This window comes from Molossus molossus, unplaced genomic scaffold, assembly GCF_014108415.1.
Source record: "Molossus molossus isolate mMolMol1 unplaced genomic scaffold, mMolMol1.p scaffold_m16_p_2, whole genome shotgun sequence".
In the NCBI taxonomy this organism is placed as follows: Eukaryota; Metazoa; Chordata; class Mammalia; order Chiroptera; family Molossidae; genus Molossus; species Molossus molossus.
Genome location: NW_023425355.1, coordinates 89,287,970 through 89,308,202, shown reverse-complemented (window position 1 = coordinate 89,308,202; position 20,233 = coordinate 89,287,970). Strand labels below are relative to the sequence as shown.

Below are 20,233 nucleotides of genomic sequence, written 5' to 3'. Positions count from 1 at the left end.
AACTTATATGCATATGTTCGTAGCCCATGGACACAGACAATAGACAGATGAAGACCTGGGGTGGGGTGGGAAATGGGTGGAGGAGAGCAAAGGGGAGAAAATAGAGGATATCTGTAATACTCTCAACAATAAAATAAATTTTAAAAACAACTTATATTTCAAAACAGGACTGAGGTCATAAAGCAAGAAGAACAACCTGATATCAGAAATAACTAGAATATGGGAATTAAGAAGTAAGATGATATTGGAGTTTTTATTTGCCTTGGGAGCACTGCATAACACTGAGAACATAGAGCTTGGGGGACAGAAAGCAAAGACAGGGCCTGCACAAGGTGGGAGGTGAAATAAGAGACTCTTGCATAAAGCCATGCCTCCTAAATGGTAACACTCTCAGTAGGCAAAACAGAAAGATCTTATCCAGCAAAAATGTATATGTCTGCCTCAGTTTCAGCACTGGCTAAAGAAGGAAAAGAAAAACTAGTCTCATCTGCTTGTTACTAAACGGAAGCACACTCACACAAATTTAGAGCTGGAATTCACAAACTATCTGTTTAGCCCCTAACACCTTGAACCTATTATTTAGTTTGAAGTGGTCCTGTCGCCCTGACCAGTTTGGCTCAGCGGTCAGAACGCCTGCGGTCCAGAGAGACCTGGGTTTGGTTCCCGATAGGGGCACATACCTCCATTGCAGTTTGTCCCTGGCCCTGGTTGGGTCGTATGGGAGGCAGCCACTCGATGTGTCCCTTTCATGCCAATGTTTCTCTCTCTCTCTCTCTCTCTCTCTCTCTCTCTCTCTCTCTCTCTCTCTTCCTCTCTCTCCCTCCCATTCTATCTGAACAAAAAATAGAAAAATGTCCTTGGGTGAGGATTCAAAAAATAATAATAAAGTAGTCCTGTATGCAGATATCTAGTAAAAATAAAATGAAATCATCTCCTGATAATTATTTTGAAACCAAGGCTCAAAGAATTCATGAAGATAAAATTTAAAAAGCATGAGCTTTTAATAAAATATTAATAAACACAGAAAAATATAAGTGAATGAGAGGCATTACAAGTAATAAAATGTGAAATCAGATTTTAGAAGTTACTAGAATTATAAGAGATTGAATAAAAATAAGTATGCTTTACATGATTAAATAAATAACAACAGGTAATGAAAATATGATGAAGAAACAAGAGACTCAAAACTGACCAGGCAGATGTAAAAATAATCAAACAAGATTTCTAAAAATGATATTATCATCAAAAATAAAAACTCAGTGTATAAGTTAAACATCATGTTAGAACATAGCTGGAAAACTATTTTTGAACTGGGAGACAGAGCTAAAGAAATAACTCACATTGCAACACAAAGAGACATAGCAATGGACAATAAGAAAAATTAAATGACATGGAGAAGAGAGAAAATGCACTAGATATTGCACATGTTTACTTTATTCTCACAACAACTCAGTGAAATAAAGAATTTTTTTACCCATTTTACAGAGAAAGAAATCGAAGTTCAGAGAACGGTAACTCTCAAGACACAAAACAACTGGCAAAGGCACAATTCACATCCCTCTCTAACTCAAAAGACGATGGTCATTCAGGTTTTAGTTTGTGGCCTTTAAACTTGGTGAAAAAAACAGTTCCCCTGGAGATAGAAACCATAAACATCTAATATCCTTAAAGGAAAAAAATAAGACTTAAATGTTTATTTTTTAGAGTTTAGCAGTCTATGTTGAATGAGCCTACTAGGTAATTACTAAACTTGTCACTAATCTATGCAAAGACTTGTTCCTATTTGTTATCACCTAAGAACAGTGGTTTTCAAAACTCACAAACAAAACAGAAACAGATTCAAATACAGAAAACAAAGTGATGGTTGCCAAGAAGAGGGAGTTTGGAGGACTGAGTGAAAAAAGTGAAGGGATTAAGAAGTACAGATTGACAATCCCTAGAAGAGGGGGTAAGAGGGGGAGAGATTAACCAAAGAACTTATATGCATGTATGCATGACCAATGGACATGGACAACAAAGCCGGGGATAGGAGGCAAGGGAGGGGGAGGAGGGTGTCAATGAGGGAAAAGGGAGAAATATCTGTAACAAAAATGAATTAAAAAAATTCAACTTTCATTACAAAAAAAGAAGTATAAACTAGGGCTTTATGATTTTTTTTCTTGAAAGATGGAGGTGGGCAGGAACAGAGGGAGGGTGAGTGTGTGAGAGAGTGTGAGTGGACGTGAATGTGGACAACCAAACTCTTGAAGTGCAGAGACACTGAGAAGAAGGTTCCTGTGCTGTGGACTGGATCAGCTGGCTACTACGGTAAGCAGCTCTTCAGGGCACTTCTCCCTGTGCCTCGGGGAGGTCCCACCATTTTGGAAGATCCAAGGTCTTCAATGGGAGGAGGTAGTGGGAGCTACTAGGGCCCAGCAACCTGAGCCCACCAGTGCACCTGGTACTCTGTGTCAACACAGACAAGTGCACAATCGTAGAGCTGTCAAGGTGCTGGTTGTAGAAACGGCAAACGGCCTGGAGCCCAGCACCATCCCCCACAGTAGCAGCCACATCAGAGTTGAGATATACCCCCAGCAACAGAGGCTGGGGAGCAGACATCCATCCCCAGGCAATAGAAGCACAGACCAGCAGCAGAGAAGCATCCCCAAAAACTAAAGCAAAGCCTGAGCAGGAGCTGAGACCCAATGGGTAGCAGCACTCCCCAGCCACCAGCAGTGGGACCTGGGGCTCCATAGTGCCTGTGCAACACTGTTGATCACAAGAGCATTGGTGAGCCTGGGTTCCAAAGGGCCCTGTGTGACCCAACAGCCCACAAGAGTGGAGCAGAGCCAGGACACCAAACAATCCTGTGCAACCCAGCGGCCCACAAGAGTAGTGCAGAGCCGGGGCCCCAGACAGTCCTGTGTGACCCAGTTTCCCAAGGAGCTGGCAGGAAGTGCGGCTCCGGTAGGGCCTGAGCAATACTGCTACAGGTGGCACTAGCTACCAGCAGGGAACATAGCTTCAGAGGTGCCCATGCAATCCACCAGGAACAACTACCAGGACACACCAATACCAGCCCCCAGTAGTCAAGCCTCCAGGATCCACAACAGGCAAGAAGCAGCAAGCAACAGAACAGTCTGGGAGGTACAATAGCCTTATTTGATATACAGTGAGCTGCCTACACATCGAAACATCTCTCACCAGGGCTAGAGCTACCAGATGGCTAAAATAGGGAGACAAAGAAACAACACCCAAAAGAAAGAAAAAGAGAAATCACTAGAAAAAGAACTACAGGAAATGGAAGAAAGCAACTTGTCAGATAAAGAATTCAAAGAAATGAAATGATTATAAGGGTGCTCAAACTATTTGGAGAGAACTATAAGCAACTTAATAAGAATTATGAAGAGCTCACTGGGGACTACTTTATCTTAAAAAGAGAGGTAGAAGCAATGCATAAAAATCAAGAGGAAACAAAGAATGACATAGCTGTTATAAAAAAATTCCTTAGAAGGGTTCAATAGCAGATTAAAAGAAGCTGAAGACTGAATCAGTAACTTAGAAGACAACATAGAGAAAAACACCTAAATAGAGTAGCAAATGGGAAAAAAAAAACACAAAACAGGAGGAAAGTTTAAGGAAGCTATGGGACAATCAAAACTTAACAACATTCGCATTATAGGAATACCGGAAGAAGAAGAATCAGAGAAAGAAATAGAGAACCTGTTTGACCAAATAATGACAGAAAACTTCCCTAATTTGGTGAAAGAAAAAGTCACATGAGTTCAGGAAACAGAGAGTTCCAAGCAAGATGAACCCCAGAAGACCTACAGCTAGACAAATCATAACAAGAATGGCAAACATTAAAGACAAAGAAAAAATCTATTAGGAAGAAAGAGAGACAGAAAGTTAGCTATGAGGGAGCTCCCATTAGACTGTCAGCTGATTTCTCAATAAAAACACTGCAGGCCAGACAGGAGTGGCATAAAGTATACAAAGTAATGCAAGGCAAGGGCCTGAATCCAAGACTACTCTATCCAGCAAGGCTATCATTCAAAATTGAAGGAGAAATAAAGAGATTCACAGATTAAAAAAAAAAAAAAAAAAAAAAAACTAAGGGAATTTACCACCACCAAACCAGCACTGCAAGAAATGCTGAAGGAACTGTTGTAAGAAGAAGAAACAGAGAGAGAGAGACAAAGAGACAGAGAGACCCCAGAGACATGGAAGTGGGATACAGATTGACAGTCCCAAGAAAAGGGGTGGGGGGAGATAAACCACAGATAAAACACTCAGTAATGTGGGAATAGAGGGATCATATCTCAACATAACAAAAGCCATACATGAAAATCCTACAGCAAACATCATACTCAATGGGCAAAAACTAAAAGCATTCTGCTTAACAACAGGAACAAGTCAGGGATGCCCACTTTCGCCACTCTTATTCAACATAGTACTGGAAGTCTTAGCCACAGCAATTAGACATGAAGAAAAATAAAAGGGATCCAAATTGGTAAAAAGGAAGTGAAACAGTCATTATTTGCAGATGACATGATGTTGTACATAAAAAATCCTAAACACTTCATCAAAAATCTACCAGAGTTAATAAATGAATTTGGCAAAGTAGCAGGATACAAAATTAACATCAGGAAATCGACGGCATTCTTATACACCAATGATGAAATCACAGAAAGAGAAACTAAGAAAACAATCCCATTTACCATCGCATCAAAAAAATTAAGATACCCAGGAATAAACTTAACCAAAGAAGGAAAGAACTTCTTCACAGAAAACTACACGTCATTGAAAAAAGAAATAGAGGAAGATATGAAAAAGTAGAAGCATATACCTTGTTCATGGGTCGGAAGAATTAACATCATTAAAATGTCCATACTACCCAAAGCAATCTATAGATTCAATGTAATCCCCATCAAAACACCAACGACATATTTCACAGAACTAGAACAAACACTCCAAAAGTTTATATAAAATCACAAAATACCCCAAGTAGCCACAGCAATCTTGGAAAGGAAGAACAAAGTAGGAGAAATCAATTACCAGATATGAAGTTATACTTCAAAGCCACTGTAATCAAAAAGCCTGGTACTGGCATAAGAACAGACACATCAATGGAACAAAACAGAGAACCCAGAAATTGACCAAAGATAATATGCTCAATTAATATTTGACAAAGATGGCAAGAGTATACAGTGGAGTCAAGACAGTCTCTTCAACAAATGGTGTTGGAAATACTGGATATATACTTAAAAAACATTAAGGCAGACCACCAAGTTACACCACACACAAGAATAAACTCAATATGAATGAAAGACTTAAATGTGACTCATGAATCCATAAAAATCCTAGAAGAAAATGCAGGCAACAAAATTTCAGACATCATATGCAGCAGAATTTTCACTGACACCACACCTAAGGCAAGAGAAACAAAGGAAAAAATGAACACATGGGACTACATCAAACTAAAAAGCTTCTACACAGCAAAAGAAACAATCATCAAAATGGAAAGGGAACCCACTATATGGAAGACCAAAATTGCCAGTGATGCATCAGATAAGGAATTAATTTCCAAAATATATAGAGTACTCATACAAGTCAACAAAAGGAAGACGAAGAACCCAATTTAAAAATGGGCAGAGGAACTAAATAGACACCTCTCCAAACAGGACATACAAATGGCAAAAGACATATGAAAAAATGTTCAATGTCACTAATCATCAGAGAGATGCAAATTAAAACAACTACAAGGTATCACTTCATACCTGTCAGAATGGCCGCCATCAACAAATCATTAAACAACTGTTGGCGAGGGTGTGGAGAAAAAGGAACTCTAAGACACTACTGGTGGGAATGCAGACTGGTGCAGCCACTATGGAAAACACTATGGTGTTACCTCAAAAATTTCAAAATGGAACTACCATTTGACACACTGGTCCCACTTCTAGGAATATGCCCTAAGAAGCCTGAAACACCTATCAGAAAGAATATATGTACCCCTATATTCATAGCAGCAATGTTCACAATAGCTAAGATCTGGAAACAACCCAAGTGTCCATCAGTAGACAACAGGATAAAAAAGCTGTGGTACATGTACACAATGGAATATTATGCAGCTGTAATAAAGAAAGTTATCTTATCATTTGAGACGACATGGAGGGACCTGGTAAGTATTATACTAAGCTAACCAAGCCAAGCAGAGAAAGACAAATATCACATGATCTCACTTACTTGTGAAATATAATGCACTACATAAACTGATGAACAAAATTGACCCAGAGACATAGAGGTGAGGTACAGACTGAGAAACCCCAGAAGAGGGGATGTTGAGGGGGAAGAGATAAACCACAGAACTTACATGCATGTATGCATAACCAATGGACATAGACAATAAAGCTGGGGAAGGAATGGGAGACATGGGGAGGAGGGGAAAATGGAGAAACATCTGTAACAAAAACAAATTAATAAAATAATTTTTAAAAAAGAAGTACAGATTGGTAGTTGCAAAATAGTCATGGGGCTGTAGCGTACAGCATAGGAATATTGTTAATATTGTAATAACTATGTATAGTTCCAGGTGAGTATTGAAAATATCAGGGGGAACAGTGTAATGTATATGATTGTGTAACCACTATACTATACACCTGAAACTAATACAAAATAATTCTGAATGTAAGCTGTAATTGAAAAAAAAAATTAAACAATAAAAAATAAAATAAATAAAACCTTATGTTAAAAAAACACCTCAGTTGGCATAAGTATTTGGGGAGCTTGTTAGAAATGCAGGCTCCTGGCCTTACAAGGATTGAGATTCTGATTCAGTTTACGGTAGGTCCCAGGTTTCTGTATTTTTTTTTCCTCACCCGAGGACATTTTTTCATTTTTTGTTCAGACAGAGTGGGAAGGAGAGAAAGGAAGAGAGAGAGAGAGAGAGAGAGAGAGAGAGAGAGAGAGAGAGAAACATCGACATGAAAGGCACACATGGAGTGGCTGCCATCCGCACGACCAACCAGGGCCGGGGGCACACCACAACCAAGGTATGCGCCCTTAGTGAGAACCGAACCTGGGTCTCTCTGGACCGCAGGCCAACGCTCTAACCACTGAGCCAAACAAGCCAGGGCCAGGTTTCTGTATTTTTACCAAACTTCCTAGGTAATTCTTTTATGTAAGGTCTCCTGGACACACTTAGAAAAACACTATTCTTTATCTTCTGTTGCACATATTCTACACACAAAGTAATCAAAGAACCAACCCACTCTTACCTGTAGTGTCCTACGGTTGAAGTCTTCATAGCTATGAAATGATGGAATCCAATTAGATATCTCTTTAGAGGTTTCTGGATTGACTTGGTCTTTTTTAAAAAGAGAAATAAAAGAGAAAACTGTCATATTAAAATGATTAGCAATGGGTATTTTCAAAGTTCAAATTAATTTTATAGGGAAGACATAAGAAAACGTTGAGTGCTAGTGAAGGATTTGATGTAGAGTAACTGTTTATAAATTATCATAAACAGAAGTGTTTGGAATTGAAAAAGACCTTGAAGATCATTCAACTCAATTTCTACTATACACATTATGACCTGTCTAATAACTTTCAGACTTTTTTTTTTACCTCCAGTTCTTTCCTTTTATTGATGTATTTAAGTCTTCTGAATTCTACCAGAACCCAGTATTCATGATATACCAGATAAGATACAGCCTGTGTTAAGGGCTCTAGGTATATCAAGACACCTAAAATCTCCTCTACTCCTGGACAACATAAGAAATTCCACAACTTAGTTTCATCTAGTGTTAAGCATTTATCTAGGGCCCTTATCTAGAAAACCTTTAAGCCCCATCTTGTATCTCTTCAAAGTTAATGACACTGTTCTATCTCCTACCCATCCTTCATTCTTCAATGTCTTCTGGTTTTCCCACTGAGTACTGTTTCTGCTTCTGTGCTCACCCAGAGCCCCCTCCACTCCCGAACCCTACCTATTCCATGAACTTAACTAACTGATAGACTTCAGTAACACAGCCCTCCAATCTCTAGTAATTGCAACACATGTCAATAAACACTAGTTTCTTCTCCTCACAGAACAGTTAGAGACCCACGGCATACAACTTTGATCCCTATTAAAAATATTGCCCTGGCCAGTTTGGCTCAGTGCTTAGAGTGTCGGTCTGCAGTTCAGAGAGACCCGGGTTTGGTTACCACTAAGGGCGCGTACCTCGATTGCAGTTTGTCCCCGGCCCTGGTTGGTTGTGCAGGTGGCAACCACTTGATGTGTCCCTTTCATGTCAATGTTCCTCTTTCTCTCTCTTCCTCTCTCTCCCTCCCACTCTATCTGAACAAAAAAATGGAAAAATGTCCTCAGGTGAAGATAAAATATATACAGTGATACCTCGGTTCTCGAACGCCTCGGTTTTCGACCAAATGGAGATTCGAGAAACTTTTGTCTCGGAATCCGAACAAATATTTGGAACTCGAACTTCCGAGATGAGCCGAGTTGAGCCGAATGGTGTTCATTTGGCCCAGCGCGCCTTGCTTGCGTCATCAGTGTGAGTGCAGAGAGAGAGTCACGCTTTGTGGAGTCACGCTTTCCTATTGGTTTCATTGCTTCGGTTCTCGAACAATTCGGTTCTCGACCGTCCTCTTGGAACGAATTATGTTCGAGAACCGAGGTATCACTGTATATATATATATATATATATATATATATATATATATATATATATATATATATAAAATCGCCCTGGCTGGTTCAGCATTTGGAGCTTCAGCCCACGGTAGGGGGCATGCAGGAGGCAGCAGTTCAGTGTTATGCTCTCACATTGATGTTTTTCTCTCTCTCTCCCTTCCTCTCTCTCTAAAAAAATCAATAAAATCATATTTTTAAAAAATATTAAACCCCCTGACAAAGATAATTCTGATAGCAACGCTTGCTTCCTTAGAGGGTATGAGTCTCACATCCTTTCCCATAAGTAAATTTGGGTAACAAAGTGGCCAAGAATCATCAGAAGAGCTCAAGAACCCTTACCCTTAAAGAGGAGATAAGAAGAGGGTGTGTAACTGTATGACAAGTAGAAACACTATGAAAAATAAACTCGCCAATTGCACAATTGCCTCAAGATCAGTGTTCCGGACCATTGTTCCAGCCTGGAAACTCAATTCTGGTCAGAGCTCCTCAAACTCAGGAAACAATCCATGACACTCTTCCATAGCTCATTTCTTTTTTTAATTTTTAATAATTTGTTTTTGTTACAGATGTTTCTCTTTTTTCCCCCATTGACACCATCCTCCCCTTCCACCACACCCGATCCCCAGCTTTGTTGTAAGTGAGATCATGTGGTATTTGTCTTTTTCTGCTTGGCTTGTTTCACTTAGGATAATACTTTCCAGATCCCTCCATGTCGTATCAAAGGATAAGAGATCTTTCTATCTTACAGCTGCATAGTACTCCATTGTGTATATGTACCACGGGTTTTTATCCATTCGTCTACTGATGGACACTTGAGCTGTTTCCAGATCTTAGCTATTGTAAATAGTGCTGCTATGAACATGGGGGTACATATATTCTTTCTGATTGGTGTTTCAGGCTTCTAAGGGTATATTCCTAGAAAAGGGATCACTGGGTCAAATGGAAGGTCAATTTTTAATTTTTTGAGGTAACACCATATTGTTTTTCATAGTGGCTGCACCAGTCTGCATTCCCACCAGCACTGCACTAGAGTCCCCTTTTCTCCACACCCTCAACAACACTTGTTGTTTGATGATATGGTGATGGCGGCCATTCTGACAGGTGTGAGGTGACACCTCATTGTTGTTTTCATTTGCATCTCTCTGATGATTAGTGATGTTGAGCATTTCTTCATATATCTCTTGGCCCTTTGTATGTCCTCATTGGAGAGGTGTCTATTCAGCTCCTCTGCCCATTTTTTAATTGGGTTCTTTGCCTTCATTTTGTTGAGTTATATAAGTACTCTATATATTTTGGAAATTAACCACTTATCTGATGTATCATTGGCAATAATGTTCTGCCATGCAGTGGGTTGCCTTTCCATTTTGATGGTTGTTTCTTTTGCTGTGCATAAGCTTTTTAGTTTGATGTAGTCCCATGTGTTCATTTTTAACTTTGTTTTTGTTGCCTTAAGTGATGTATCAGTGAAAATTCTGCTGAATATGATATCTGAAATTTTGTTGCCTACATTGCCTTCTAGAATTTTTATGTATACACGGATCACATTTAAGTCTTTTATCCATTTTGAGTTTATTCTAGTGTATGGTGCAATTATGCTCTCTCATACAGTGGGTGACTTTTCCATTTTGAAGATTGTATCTTTTGATGTGCAGAAGCTTTTGAGTTTGATGTAGTCCCATATGTTCATTTTCTCCTTTGTTTCTGTTGCCGTAGGTGATGCATCAGTGAAAATTCTGCTGCATATGATGTCTGAAATTTTGTTGCCTACATTTTCTTCTAGGATTTTTATGTGTTCATAAGTCACATTTAAGTCTTTTATCCATTTTGAGTTTACTTTTGTGTGTGGTGTAAGTTGATGGTCTACTTTCATTTTTTTTGCATGTAGCTGTCCAATTTTCCCAACACCATTTATTAAAGAGGCTGTCTTTACTCCACTGGATGCTCTTGCCCCCTTTGTCAAATATTAATTGAGCATATTGCCTTGGGTCCATTTCTGGGTTCTCTATTCGGTTCCACTGGTCTATATGCCAGTTCTTGTGCCAGAACCAGGTTGTTTTCATTACAGTCACTTTGTAGTATAACCTGATATCTGGTATGGTAATCCCACCAACATTGTCCTTCTTTTTCAAAATTGCTGTGGCTATTCGGGGTTTTTGGTTCGATATGAACTTTTGAAGTATTTGTTCTAGTTCTGTGAAATATGTCATTGGAATTTTCATGGGGATTGCATTGAATCTATAAATTGCTTTAAGTAATACGGACATTTCAATGATGTTAATTCTTCCAATCCATGAACAAGATATGTGCTTCCACTTTTTTATATCTTCCTCTATTTCTTTTTCAATGTCCTGCAGTTTTCTGCAAATAAGTCCTTTACGTCTTTGGTTAAGTTTATTCCTAGGTGTCTTGTTTTTTTGCCGTGATGGTAAATGGGATTGTTTTTTCAGTTTCTCTTTCTGTGAGTTTATCATTGGTGTATAAGAATAATGTCAATTTTGTTGCTATTAATTTTGTATCCTGCTACTTTGCCAAATTCATTTATTAAGACTAGTAGATTTTTGATGGAGTCTTTAGGGTTTTCTATGTATAATATCTTGTCATCAGCAATTAATGACAGTTTCACTTCCTCCTTTCCAATTTAGATCCCTTTTATTTTGTCTTCATGTATGATTGCTGTGGCTATGACTTCCAGTACTATGTTAAATAACAGTGGCAAAAGTGGACATCCCTGTCTTGTTCCTGTTCTTAAGGGAACTGTTTTTAGTTTCTGCCCATTGAATATGATGTTGGCTGAAGGTCTTTCATATATGACCTTTATTATGTCGAGATATGATCCCTCTATTCCCACATTGCTGAGCGTTTTTATCACAAATGGATGCTGGATTTTGTCGAATGCTTTTTCAGTGTCTATTGATATGATCATGTGGTTTTTATTCTTCATTTTGTTTATGTGGTGCATCACATTTATTGATTTGCGAATATTGTACCAGCCTTGCATTCCCTGGAATAAATCCCACTTGGTTATGGTGAATAATTTTTTGATGTATTGCTGGATATGATTTGCTAGAATTTTGTTCAGGATTTTGGCTTCTATGTTCATCAGGGTACTGGCCTGTAGTTTTCTTTCTTTGTAGTGTCTTTTTCTGGTTTTGGAATTGGAATTATGCTGGCCTCATAAAACGAGTTTGGAAGTCTTCCTTCTTGAATTTTTTGAAATAGTTTGAGGAGAATGGAGAATGGGTGTTAGTTCTTTTTTGAATGTTTGGTAATAGTCCACTGTGAAGCCATCTGGGCCTGGGCTTTTTCTTTTTTTTTTTTCTTTTTTTTTTTTTGCTGGGACAGTCTTGACTACCTCTTCAATTTCCTTAGTTGTTATTGGTCTGTTCAAGTTTTCTATCTCTTCCAGTTCTAGTTTTGGGACACTGGGTGTTTCTAGAAATTTGTCCATTTCACTTAGATTGTTGAATTTGTTGCCATATAATTGTTCATAGTAGCTGTTAACGATCTTTTGTATTTCTGTGGTGTCAGTTATTATTTCTCCTAATTCATTTCTGATTTTGTGCATTTGGGTTCTCTCTCTTTGTTTCCTGGTGAGTCTAGCTAAGGGTCTATCAATCTTGTTTATCTTTCCCAAAAAACAGATTTTTTTTTCTTTTTTGCCTCCCGAAGAACCAGATGTGTACCCTTAGCTACATCCTCTCCACTGAGACTGCGTGATTTATAATAATTTTTATTAAAAGTCCATTTAAATGAGTCCTCTGAATCTGTCTGCCAGCCATAATAAAACTCCGTGAGTGCATAGATCAGCGGAGTGGCCATAGCACCCAGCTGTGCACACAGTAGGTCATTGTTAAGTATTTATAAACAAAGAAGGTAACACTACTTGAAATGGCTAGATTTTTTAAAAAATATTTTTCAAGTTACCATTTTACTTATTTATTTATTTATTTAATTTTTGTTACAGATGTTTCTCCTTTTCCCCCCACTGATTCCCCCCTCCCCATCCCTCCCTGCCCTGTCCCCAGTTTGTTCTCCATGTCCACTGTTTATGCATACATGCATATAAGTACTATGGTTTATCTCTCCCACAACAACCCCTCTTCTGGGGATTGTCAGTCTGTACCCCATGTCTCTGGGACTACCCCATTTCTCAGACTGTTATGTTCATTATATTCCACAAATAAGTGAGATCATATGAAACTTGTCTTTCTCTGTTTGCCTTGTTTCACTTAGCATTATACTTTCCAGGTCCCTCCATGTAGTCTCAAAGGATAAGAGATTTTTCTTTCTTACAGCTGCGTAGTACTCCATTGTATATATGTACCACTGCTTTTTTATCCATTCGTCTACTGATGGACACTTGGGCTGTTTCCAGATCTTAGCTATTGTAAATAGTGCTGCTACAAACATGGGGGTACATATACTCTTGATTGGTGTTTCAGGCTTCCTAGGGTATATTCCGAGAAGTGGGATCACTGGGTCAAATGGAAGGTCAATTTTTAATTTTTTGAGGTAACACCATAATGTTTTCCATGGTGGCTGCACCAGTCTACATTCCCACCAGTAGTGTACTAGAGTCCCCTTTTCTCCACACCCTCGACAACACTTCTTGTTTGATGATATGTTGATGGCGGCCATTCTGACAGGTGTGAGGTGATACCTCATTGTTGTTTTAATTTGCATCTCTCTGATGATTAGTGATGATGAGCATTTCTTCATATGTCTCTTAGCCATTTGTATGTCCTGTTTGGAGAGGTGACTATTTAGTTCCTCTACCCATTTTTTAATTGGGTTCTTTGTCTTCCTTTTGTGGAGTTGTATGAGCACTCTACATATATTGGAAATAAACCCCCTATCTGGTATCATTGGCAATGATGCTCTCCCATACAGTGGGTAGCCTTTGCGTTTTGATGACTGTATCTTTCGCTGTGCAGAAGCTTTTTAATTTGATGTAGTCCCATGTGTTCATTTTCACCTTTGTTGCTATTGCCTTAGGTGATGTATCAGTGAAAATTCTGCTGCGTAGGATGTCTGAAATTTTGTTGCCGACAGTTTCCTCTAGGATTTTTATGGATTCATGAGTCACATTAAAGTCTTTGGTCCATTTTGAGTTTATTCTTGTGTAGAGTGTAAGTTGATGGTCTAGTTTCATTTTTCTGAAGGCAGCTGTCCAATTTTCCCAGCACCATTTATTGAAGAGGCTGTCCTTACTCCACTGTATGCTCTTGACAACTTTGTCAAATATTAATTGAGCATATTGCCTTGGGTCCATTTCTGGGTTTGCTGTTCTGTTCCACTGGTCTATATGCCTGTTCTTGTGCCAGTACCAGGCTGTTTTGATTACGGTGGCTTTGTAGTATAACCTGAAATCTGATAACGTGATCCCTCCAACTTTGTTCTTCCTTTTCAAGATTTCTGTGGCTATTTGAGGTCTTTTTTCGTTCCATATGAACTTTTGAAGTACTTGTTCTAATTCTGTGAAGTATGCCATTGGTATGTTCATAGGGATTGCATTGAATCTATAGATTGCTTGGGGTGATATGGAGATTTTAATGATGTTAATTCTCCGAATCCATGAACAGGGTATGTGCTTCCACTTTTTTATATCTTCCTCTATTTCTTTTTTCAATGACCTGTAGTTTTCCGCATATAGGTCCTTTATTTCTTTGTTTACGTTTATTCCTAGGTATCTTAATTTTTTTACCGCAATGGTAAATAAGTTGTTTTCTTAGTTTCTCCTTCTTTGAGTTCATCCTTGGTGTATAAGAATGCGATCGATTTCTTGATGTTAATTCTGTATCCTGCTACTTTTCTAAACTCATTTATTAAGTCTAGTAAATTATTGATGGAGTCTTTGGGGTTTTCTATGTATAGTATCACGTCATATACAAATAATGGCAGTTTCATTTCCTCCTTTCCAATTTGGATCCCTTTTATTTTTTCTTCCTGTCTCACTGCTGTGGCTAAGACTTCCAGTACTATGTTAAATGAGAGTGGCAAAAGTGGGCATCCTTGTCTTGTCCCTGTTCTTAAGGGAAATGCTTTTAGTTTTTGCCCATTAAGTATGATGTTGGCTGTAGGTCTTTCATGTATGGCCTTTATTATGTCGAGATATGATCCCTCTATTTCCACATTACTGAGCGTTTTTATCATAAATGGATGCTGGATTTAGTTGAATGCTTTTTAGGCATCTGTTGATATGATCATGTGGTTTTTATTCTTCATTTTATTTATGTGGTGTATCACATTTATTGATTTGCGAATATTGCACCAGCCTTGCATTCCCTGGGATGAATGCCACTTGGTCATGGTGGATTATTTTTGGGGGGTATTGCTGGATCCTATTTGCTAATATTTACTTCAGGATTTTGTCAACTATGTTCGTCAGGGATATTGGCCTCTAATTTTCTCTCTTTGTAGTGCCTTTTTCTGGTTTTGTAATTAGAATTATTCTGGCTTCATAAAACGAGTTTGGAAGTCTTCCTTCTTGAATTTTTTGAAATAGTTTGAGGAGAATGGGAATTAGTTCCTCTTCGAATGTTCGGTAAAATTCGCCCGTGAAGCCATCTGGGCCTGGGCTATTGTTTGCTGGGAGAGTCTTGATTAAATCTTCAATGTATTCTGTTGTTATTGGTCTGTTAAAGTTTTCTACCTCTTTCTGGTCCAGTTTTGGGAGACTACGTGTTTCTAGAAATGTGTCCATATTGCTTAGATTGTTGAATTTGTTGCCATATAATTGTTCATAGTAGTTGTTAACGATCTTTTGTATTTTGTTGGTGTCAGATGTTACTTCTCCTCTTTCATTTCTGATTTTATGTATTTGGGTTCTCTCTCTTTGTTCCTTGGTGAGTCTAGCTAAGGGTCCATCAATCTTGTTTATCTTTTCGAAAAACCAGCTCTTTGTTTCATTGATCCTTTAAATTGTTTTTTTTTTTTTTTTGGTCTCTATGTCGTTTATTTCTGCTCTGATCTTTACTATTTCCTTCCTTCTACTTGCTCTGGGGTTTTCTTTTTGTTTGCTTTCTAATTCTTTAAGTTGTGAGATTAGAGAGTCAATTAGAAATTTTTCCTGTTTCTTGAGGTAGGCCTTTAGTGCTATGAACTTCCCTCTCAGACCTGCTTTTGATGCATCCCATAGATTTTGTGTTGTTGTGTGTTCATTTTCACTGGTTTCCAGGAAGTTTTTAATTTCTTCCTTGATCTCAGTAACCCATTCATTGTTTAATAACATGGTATTTGCCTCTATGTGTTCACATGTCTTTGCATGTTTTTGTTGCAATTGATTTCTAGTTTCATGCCATTGTGATCTAAGAAGATGCTTGATATGATTTCAATCTTCCTGAACTTGTAGAGATTTACTCTGTGTCCTATCATATGGTCTATCTTTGAGAATGTCCCATGTGCACTTGAGAGGAATGTGAATTCTGTAATTTTGGGGTGTAATTCTCTGTAGATATCTATTAAATCCATTTGGTTTAGTGCTTCATTTAGAGTCTCTGTTTCCTTGCTAATTTTTGTCTAGAGGATCTATCCAGCGGTGTCAACGGGGTGTTGCCGTCCCCTGCTATGATTGTATTGTTGTCGATTTCTCCTTTGAAGTCCTCCAGAAGATTTATAATATATTTTGTTGCTCCTATATTGGGTGCATATATGTTTATCAAGGTTATATCTTCCTGTTGGACAGATCCTTTCTATATCATGCAGTGGCTTTCTCTGTCTCTAGTTATGGTCTTCATTTTGAAATCTATTTTATCAGATATGAGTATTGATACCTTAGCTTTTCTTTTGCTTTCCATTTCTCAAACATTTTTTTTCCATCTCTTCAGTTTCAACCTATGTGCGTCTTTTGTTGTGAGGTGGGTCTCTTGTCAACAACATATACATGAGTCATGCTTTCTTATCCAATCAGCTACTCTGTGTGTTTTTATTGGAGCATTCAGTGGATTTACATTTAAGGTGATTATTGATATGTACTTATTTATTGCCATTTTTGTTTAGTGTGGTTATATTTTTCTTCCCATTTCTTCTACTAATTACAGCAGTCCTTTTAACATTTCTTGTAGTGCTGGTTTGGTGCTAATGTATTCCCTTAGCCTTGTTTTTTCTGGGAAGCTCTTTATTTGACCTTCTATTTTGAATGACAGCCTTGCTGGGGAGAGTAGTCTTGGATTTAGATCCTTGTTTTTCATGACCGTGATTACTTCATGCCATTCCCTTCTGGCCTGTAGTGTTTCTTGTGAGAAGTCAGCTGAGAGCCTTATGGCGGTTCCTTTGTAGCTATCCTGTTGCTTAACTCTTGCTTCTTTTAGGATTCTCTCTTTGTATTTTATTTTTGTCTTGGTGTGGGCCTGTTTGGGTTTTTCTTACTTGGGGCTCTCTGTGCTTCTTGAACTTGAATGCCTTCTTCCTTCACCAAATTAGGGAAGTTTTCTGTCACTATTTCTTTTAATATATTCTCTACTCCTTGCTCATTTTCTTCTTCGGGGACTCCTATGATGTGAATATTGTTATGTTTCCAGTTGTCCCACAGTTCTCTTAAGCTGTCTTCATGTTTTTAAATAGTTTTTTCCTTTTGGTTTTCGGATTGGTTGATTTTTTCTACCCTGTCTTCTAATTCACTGATCCGGTCCTCAGCTTCCTCTACTCTTTAGACCTTCCAATGTGTTCTTTATTTCTGATATGTCACTCTTGATCTCTTCTTGGTGGTTTTTGATTTCCAATTGGTTTATTTTCAGCATCTCTATGTCCTTACTCACACTGTTGAGCTTCCTCAAGATCATGGCTCTAAATTCTCACTCTGTTAACTTGCCTAACTGCTCCACTTTGATATCATATTTGGTGGAGGTCTCTTGTTCTTTAATTTGGCTTTTGTTTGTTTGTTTTACCATTTGGCTATCACAGTGGGCTTTGGAGGCTGCCAAATTTTCCCTGTGGGTGTTGGTGTTCTGCTGTTTGTGGCTCCCTCTCCTGGGTTTAGATGAGCGAGGTAGGACCCACGTTAAACACCACTGTCAAGTCTTACTTTCCTTGTTAGAGTTGCTTGCCCAGGAATGGTACTGTTATCCTCTAGCTCTGTGCCTGGATGCTAGTAGTGCAGGTTACTTGAAGAGTTTTGGGTTGTTTATTGATTGAAAAATTCCCTCAGGTGTTCAGGGTAAGGGGGTTTCCCCAGGGTGGGGCAGATGCCAGTTGTTTGTGAGCCTCAATTAGCATTTCAATGGCCCACAGGGTGGGGTTGGATATCTGAGGGGAGGGCTGCTGCCTCTCCCTAGAGCCCTGGGAAGGAACCATATGGCCACAGTCCTGTGTGGCTGCAACTCAGCAAAAGCTCTGAGTGCCCTCCAAATCCCAAGTGTCCCCACACAGTTCCAGTCCAGTCTGCCCTCCCTCTGCCAGAGCCCAAGGTGAGTGGCTGTGGCTTATTTAGCCTCTGTCCCAGCTCTATGCTGTGGAGCCGCTTGGGACTTTAACCCGAGGGCGCTGCTCTCAGCTAAGTCCGCTGCGGAGCTGCCAACTGTGGGCTCCCAGCCCCCGTCTTGCACCTTCTCAATCGAGTCAGTGCCCCTTGTTATATGGTCCTCACAATCTGCTTTTTCCCATCAACTTGTCTGTGTTTTAGTTGTAATTCCCGTTTGGTCCTGGGAGATGGTCTGTGTAGTTTCCATTCACTCCCCTGCCATTTTGGAATTCTCGGTGACTGTATTTTTATCTTACAGACTGATTGTGAGGGTTGAAAGATAATTAACATGTAGACCATGAAATCAATAATTTCAAATAATTTCACATATTGTTAAGTACAATAACTTAGACTGAGTGATCAAGGAACGCCTTGCTGAGAAGGTAACAACTGAGCCAAGAGACACAACCATGTGAAAACCTGGGAGTGAAGCATTTCAGAAAGAGGAAGCAGTAAGTACAAAGTGAGGCAGGAAAGAATTTCACCTATTTAAATAACAAACAACAGGCCAAAGGAGCTATAATACAGAGACCAATGAATACAGTAGTAGAAAATGAAGTCTGAGAGATGGGCAGGGCCAGATCATGTAGTGTATATGGTAAGGAACTGGCATTATTCTGAACATGAAGTCTTTTAAGCACATTTTTAAAAGATCACTATGGCTGTGAAAAACACACCAAATTGAGGAGTAAGTGTGGAAGCGAAGAGTCTAGCTAGGAAGCTTCTTCAAAAGTAAGAGGTGATAGGGGACTAGATTAGGTCAGTACACCAAGGTTAAGAAAATGGAAAGAAATTAATGGATTTGAGATATATTTTAGAGGTAAAGCTGAAAGGATTTGCTGATAGACTGGGTGATATGGTGACAGAAATGGAGAGTACAAAAATGACTTCCAGATTATTAGCTATAGCAGCTAGAAGAATGATTGGTAGTACCAGGCACTGAAATGGGGAAAGTGAGGTGAAGGTGGAGAATGAGAGCCAATGAAATAAAGAGGGATCAAGAGTTCCTTCATCAGATGTTGCCTTGGCCAGTTTGGCTCAGCAGTTAGAGCTTCGGCCTGTGGTCCAGAGAGACCCAGGTTAGGTTCCCGCTAAGGGCACGTACCTTGGTTTCAGTTTGTCCCCAGCCCTGGTTGGGTCGTGTGGGTGGCAACCACTCGATGCGTCCCTTTCACGTCGATGTTTCTCTCTCTCTCTCTCTCCCCCCTCCCACTATCTGAACAAAAAATGGAAAAATGTCCTCAGGTGAGGATTTAAAAAAAAGAGTTCCTTCATCTCTTTCTTTCTTATTAGATATCCAAGTGAAAAGGTCACATAAGAAACTTTTACTGATTTAATAATGAGTATGATACTCAAGTATGGAACTCAGGTAGGTGGTCAGGACTAGAGATAGATTTAAAAAGTGGGGGTCACTGACATCAAGGTAGCACTTCAAATTAAGGGGCTGGATGAGATTACCTAGGGAATAAGGGTAGATATAGAAGAGAAAGGTCCAAGTACAGCCCTGGGGCATACCAATATTTAGAGGGTGAAAAGGAAAGTAGGAAATGCAAAAACAAAACAAAACAAAACAAAAAACACAGAAGGAATGGCTAATGAACTAGGAGAGAAACTATGTGTGTTCTCCTGCAAACCAAGAGAAAAATGTTTCAAGTAGGAGGGACTGGTCACCTGTCCAGCGTTTCAAAAAGTCAAGAAAGACGAGAACATATAAGGAACAAAAGTATTCAGCAATGTGGAGGTCACTGTTATTCCTGAGAAAAGTTGTTTTGGAGTGATCATTGCTCCAACCTCAATGAAGTGGGTTGAGGAAAGAATGGGTCATGAGGAAGTTGCGACAGGGACTATACAATAATTTCAATAACATTTGCTGTGAAGGGAGCACAGAAATAGGTCAATAGCTGAAGGTATCATAGGGTCAAGAAAATATTTTTTTCAGGGTAAGAAATTTTTACAGCATGATTATATGCTGATGGACATAACCTGCTCAGATGTCCTGAGTTAAACATACTTAAATATTATAAGTATTCTTTTACACCTTCAGGGCCATGTTTCCCTTAGCAACATTCACCATATGCCTTCATGTGCCTAAGATACAGAAA

General features: G+C 39.0%; 1 protein-coding gene across 1 annotated transcript in view; it reads right to left on the bottom strand.

Moving 5' to 3' along the window:
* The window catches only part of PASD1 (PAS domain containing repressor 1), a 129,066-nt gene that overhangs the window by 82,044 nt on the left and 26,789 nt on the right, over positions 1-20,233 (bottom strand). The window contains exon 4 of the mRNA XM_036270095.1: positions 7,257-7,345. Coding sequence (XP_036125988.1) covers positions 7,257-7,345 — 89 coding nt within the window. The remainder of the gene's footprint in view (positions 1-7,256; positions 7,346-20,233) is intronic.